The 5671-nt window shown below is 55.1% G+C and overlaps 2 protein-coding genes across 2 annotated transcripts; one reads left to right on the top strand and one right to left on the bottom strand.

Moving 5' to 3' along the window:
• Positions 1-127: 127 nt before the first annotated feature.
• Positions 128-3010, bottom strand: CHGG_06042 (uncharacterized protein; the record flags this gene model as incomplete). Its single annotated transcript, XM_001222136.1, has 7 exons — positions 128-736; positions 988-1004; positions 1180-1647; positions 1727-1793; positions 1925-1951; positions 2029-2812; positions 2934-3010. The coding sequence occupies 7 exons, from the start codon at positions 3008-3010 to the stop codon at positions 128-130; spliced, it is 2049 nt and encodes a 682-aa protein (XP_001222137.1).
• Positions 3011-3886: 876 nt separating this feature from the next.
• CHGG_06041 (uncharacterized protein) lies at positions 3887-5584 on the top strand (the record flags this gene model as incomplete). Its single annotated transcript, XM_001222135.1, has 3 exons — positions 3887-4155; positions 4209-4863; positions 5489-5584. 3 exons carry the CDS (start codon positions 3887-3889, stop codon positions 5582-5584), a joined length of 1020 nt encoding a protein of 339 aa, XP_001222136.1.
• Positions 5585-5671: the final 87 nt, after the last annotated feature.

Genomic DNA, 5671 nt, shown 5'->3' with positions numbered 1-5671 from the left:
GGGCCATGGGCAACAAAACGCGGCTCTGCGGGCCTGGCTGTACCCGGGAGTCTGGGGCTTTGATGTTCAATCCAAATACATTCTTCTCTAGGGGCAATTTTCTTTTTTCCTACTCGTAAGTTTCCTCTTAGGAGATGATGCTGAGGACGGAGAAGAGCATGATGGACTTGCCCTGGTTGGACTGCTCGACGCTGTTGGCTACGGCTTCCCATGCCGAGACTATCCCGGCGTAGCGGTTCTTGGTGTCGAGGAGCTCTTGTAGCCGCTTGTGGCAGTACTCGGCCGCCGTGTGGAGGTTGTCGATCTGCTTGTACTGGTCGGACAGAAACAGTTCAGACTCGTCAGCACATTCGAGCGTCCAGTTTGCGGCGGACTTCTTGTCATCGAACGGGTACTCGCCCTCGTCTAGGGCCTCCCGCATGCGTCTGACGTCCCGCAAAGCTGGTGTGTGTGGGAGCGTGATGTTAACGCCTAGCCCGTATTTGTGTACCAGCCTGCGGGCGACGTGGATGTGGTACTGTTCGAGAACCTCGCGTTGGATAGACTTGATCTGACGGATGATGCCGAGATCGCTGAGGATGTTGTCGGCTTGTTTCATGAGGCCGGCCTCGGGGTTGATGTTCATGAGGGCCTTGTGCGCCTCCGCAATCTGGGCCTTGTCTGGGGAGCCGTACGCCGTCCAGATGTCTTGGGCGCGAACGGCTAGTTCTTGTCGGGCGGCAAGCTCTCGTGTTGTCTTTACTCATGTCAGCAGTTGTCATTACAAGCCATTGTTTGTACTTACCACAAAGTTGATGGAGTCAGTGAAAATGTAGTTCATGAGCGGTTGCCGATCTTCAAAGGAAGTATTTTCGTAGAAAGTCCGACAGCACACATCGAAGACGCTAAGGACAAGATCGTAGGGATTACCAATCTCTCGTTTTCCTTTCCTCAACTGATCCCGGACACGTGTGTGTATCCCAGAAGGATCATTGGCAAAGTACGAACCCCAACGTTGGGGAAAGCTAGTGATGATGGTGTCTGAAAAGTTAGCCCCTGAATACCTATTCATCACGGGTGCGAGGGTTCAGGGTAACCGCGTACTCTCGTCCAATACAAACACCCACAGCTGGTCTACCATTAAAAGTCGCGACACCGTGGACCGCTCCGCAGTACAGTCTGGGCACTGACACCACTTACTGCACCCCTGGCGCGTCGTATCCCGGATTTTGGCCGTTGCCCGGTAGACAATCTGGTTTTGGTCAAGCTTCCTGGTGTCGCGCAAGAAGTTGGCGTACTCGTTGAACGACTGGTGAAGGGTCCGTCGCGGATGCAGAGGCGGGTTCGCGTACAGGTAGTCGCCGATGAGCTGGTCGTCCTCGTAGGATGTCATGAGCTTGGCGATGCGGGCCGCGCCGAACAAGATGCGTCCGATGACGCCGCGACGGGTGCTCGCGCGCATTGCCATGGGCCGAAAGTGATTCATGGAGGCGGCAATGGTCTCCTGAGCCACGGCAGAAAGAGACGTCTCGTTGATGTGGTGGCCTCGAAGCTCATTGTGAAAGTTGTCCTCGACCCTATCATGTACTTTCAAGGCTGAGGCATTCTCCAAGGTGGCGGTTCGGGTGGCCTGCTCAATCGCCCTGGATTGACCTTCCCAGCCTTGAGCTGTTTCCCAGTGGAGGTATGGTGACTAACAAGGAGAGTTGGCGGTTACGCAGTATGGAAAGGGTGCGGTAAGACTTACGAATAGACACATGGCATTTGTGTTTCCGGTCCCTCCTTTGATGACTTCGCATCCTGGGTCCATTTGTCTGGTGTGAGGGGCGCTGTGCCGGCCAAGCCCATCACGCGAGTGGCCACGCCAACCGACGCGACGAAGGATCTCATGGGTCTTGGGGTTGTTTTTGGCTTTCTCGAAGAGATCCCCCCTATCTGGTCTCACCTCGTTGTAATGGCGAGCGATGGCCTCCTGGTATTTGTATCGTAGATCAGCATCGACCGCCAGAAAGAGAGAAAGTAAAATGAAGGAAAAGCACGGGAGCATACCTCAACCCACGATGCATTGTTCGCAGGGATGTGGAACCATCGAAGCATCCCTTCCTCGCACTGCTCCGTGAGAACGCTCCTATCGCCATCCCTGGCGAGAAGATCGGCCAAGGGGGTGGTTTGATCGGGAAAGCTTCCCTGTAACTTGGGGTGAGAGTGAGGTCTTCCATCCTTAAAATAAACTGCTCCAGCCTGCAGCCCCTTGTACGTGTGCTCTTTACCGCCCTTCTCGGAATGATGAGACCTTGCTAACACTGCCGCGATGTTGGGTGCCGACTCCGCCGAGAGCGTCTTGTCGCCGACTTGGATAGCAGGGATGTTGATCTGGCTGCTCCGGCTGCCAATATGGAGACGGGACAGGGTTTGGGCCAGGGTCCCCTCGGCTCTCCGCGGCTGGGGCTTGGACCGGAGGTCAGCCAGGTGATCGGCCAGGCGGGCAGTCCAGAACTCGCCTTCAGGGCGGGAATCGATGTGGGATCGAACGCTTTGGACCCTCGAAAGCCAGTGTGTAACTTGACCGCGCACGTCTTGATTTGCGTTTTGGAGATGGCTCTCTCGCTCCTCAAACCTGAGGCAACGGGTGAAGTGCAACACATCATCGTGCGGAACCGGGAGGCATTCCGATGGCCTGGGCATTTGCCGGCCCGACGGCTGCTGATCCAAGCCCATGGAAGAGATATAGTCGCAGAGTCCCGGGTGATCCTGTAACGTTTCCCTGCCACTAGTTGCTCGAACTTGCTGACCTTGAAGCTCAGAGTTTCTCGATGATTTGGTAATGTGTGAACTGGCCAAAAAGCGTTTACCATCCTAACGCCTCCATAAACGCGGGTCTGGTGATTGACGGTACCAGACCCATCCCATCTTATGGGTCGGACATATTCACCACACGGAGTGCTCCAACCAACCAACCACGTGTCTCGGCGCTTGTGCCGTGAATGAGGAAGTTGGAACAATGGAAACATGCACCGTCCTTGGGGGCCATATACTCCCTCGTGGCGGTTCGGGACCGGGCTCAGCGGGGTGCCACTGCATCGCCTCAGCTTTTGTGGCCGACAGACGGCCTCCTTCGCCTTAATTTATGTTCCAGAGTTATGGAAGCCCAAAGCTTGGATAAAATCCGGCTGTATCTGGCTTTCCATTGGCGTGGAAACGATGCTGCGCCGGACCATGCCGCTCAACCGCATGCTTGGCGGGTTCCCGGGAATGCTCGGCGTTGTTGCAGGTATTTTGGGATAAACGTGGCGTCAGATCCTCGCTGCGTAACCATCCAGCGGGTTTTACGGATACGCACACCTTATCCGTAATGGAAGGCGGTGAGTCCAGGTAATAGGTACAATGCACTTGGCACGATCCTAATGGCGTGTCGTAAGATCCTTCTTCAAAACCTTAAATCCACGCTCCACATATCAATATAATATCATCTCTACGAAGTACGCTCATTCAGTTTCACTCCTGTTGTGCTCTACTTTCGGAGATGGGAACGCTTCTGACCATAAGTCCGGGAGGGGGAGAGGAAAGAACGTTGCAAGACCGGTCCATTGCTGACGAATTCACCATCAAATTTGGCCCCCAACAGCTTGCGGTTGTCCCCGGGCCCTTGCAGCCGGGCTCGAACCAACAGCAACATCCGCCACCAATCAATGCCACCCTAAGTGTTTAATCCATCGTCACCATCATGCAAGTTAGGGAGGGAGGTTGCTGAGATTCGTCGATATGGGATCTAGCGAGGCTGGCGGGGGTATGTGTGGCCCCGCGGCCTCCGCGCTACCCCTTGCCTGGTGCCGGCTAGGGTAGGTAAGGTAGTCTAGTTTATCAGTATTTGAGGACCTGAGGCCCCAGAGCCGGTTCGGCAGCCCCAATGCCACCTCCCATGTTCCAAGTTGCGGGCCGACTGCTGCGGTTCTCAGCTCGAACATTTCTAAGTTCTTTACCCTTCGTGAGGCTCGGTAACACAAACGCTTGCCGACTGCTATCCATAACCAACGGCCCGAGAGCTCGCAATTGCATGGTGCACCCAATGGAACGACGAGGGATAAGTCACTCGGCTCCTTACGGCCATGCGTGCATGAGCTGCTTCAAAGCCAAGTGCCGATGCGTCCCGCGCCAAAACGGAGACGGATGCGAGAGGTACGTGGTGTAGGCCAACTGGGGTTATCATGGACGCCAGAAGAAGCTCACAGATTGGGACTTAGATGCCTCCGTCTTAAGAAACCATGTACTCCTTCCAACTCAACCCGACGCCGCGTTCATCCCGATCAAAAGCCAAACTCGGACGGCCGCCTCACCCCTTTTGAGGATTTGGTGTCGCTGTTCCACTCGCGCCACAACTACAAGGCCAATGCGGCAGCCCAACAGCAGCAGTGGGCTCAATCTGGGTTCCCTTCCGTAGAGGGGATCTGCAGGCTAGAAGCTCTCTTGGACCCCTTTCTTGAAATACCTAGCAACACCACAAGCGCCAATACCCCTGAACCTCTGGACGCCTCGACAGCGGCCTGCCTAGAAACCTTCCGTTTCCATATGCTACCCAATTTTCCCTTCATCCACTTCCCTGCTGAGACGACGATTCAACAGTTGCAATACCAACGACCATTCCTATTCCGGGCCATCACCTGTGTGGCGTCATCCACCGCGTGTGAAAAGCGAGTACGTGTCGCCGAGTTGAAGCACCTCTTATCTGAGACGGTCTTTGGTGAAAAAGCAGAGAACATCAGTCAACGAAATGCGATGGGGCATACAATGGACCTGTTGCTCGGCCTGTTAGTCTACGTAGCCTGGGGCTGGGACCATCAGTTCAGTGGGCGCCTGATGACGGTTGCCATGTCACTGGTGGATGAGGTACTCCCAAACAAGCCTACGGCTTCAGACATACACACACTCGGACTGTTAAGGTCGGAAATGGGACCCGCGCGCGGATGCATGCAGGGCGAACCTTTATTGGAACGAGAACGCGCCGTCTTGGCTTGTTTTGTGCTTAGCTCCGCTATCTCGACCTACTCCGGACAGGTCGACGGCTTGCGCTGGACACCACAGATGAAACAATGTCTAGTCGCCATTAGTTCGAATAGGAACGAGCGAAACGACGCGGTCTTGGCTTTGCAGGTCCGGCTTCAGGCGCTGACATCACAGGCCTTGCAGCTACGCAGTCGGAACCACCACACAAAGTACCAGGCGGCTGCCGAGGCACTGCTATCACAGCTGCAGGATCTCTACCCAACCGTCTTACAACATCAGGGTAAACCTCCACAAAGAAGCCTAGCCGTATCAGTCACTACTAACCACCCCCTCCACAAAATAGGTTCCCTCCCGGCTCACTTCCACCACGCCGAACTCACCATCCGCGAAACCCTCTACGCAAACCCCCTCCAAACCATCCCCACGACGACCAGTCCCCCAGCCTCTACAATAACTACACACTCACCCCCAACAACAACCATACCACCAAACTACTATGTACGAGCAGGACCACAGGCACGAGTCGTGGTTCCAGGAATGGGACGTCATGGCCGAATCAGCGCAGATTGAAGCAGCTGACGAAGAAGCGGGTGCGTCGCTCTAGTAGTAATAGTCAACCCATAATAGGTGTCGACCCTGAACACCTCATTTTCGCCACTTTTTGACAGAAATTTGATTTCTTGGTTCGTGA

Source organism: Chaetomium globosum, genomic scaffold (genome assembly GCF_000143365.1).
Source record: "Chaetomium globosum CBS 148.51 scaffold_3 genomic scaffold, whole genome shotgun sequence".
Lineage (NCBI taxonomy): Eukaryota > Fungi > Ascomycota > Sordariomycetes > Sordariales > Chaetomiaceae > Chaetomium > Chaetomium globosum.
Note: the sequence above shows the minus strand (reverse complement) of the source record. Positions and strands in the feature narration are given on the sequence as shown.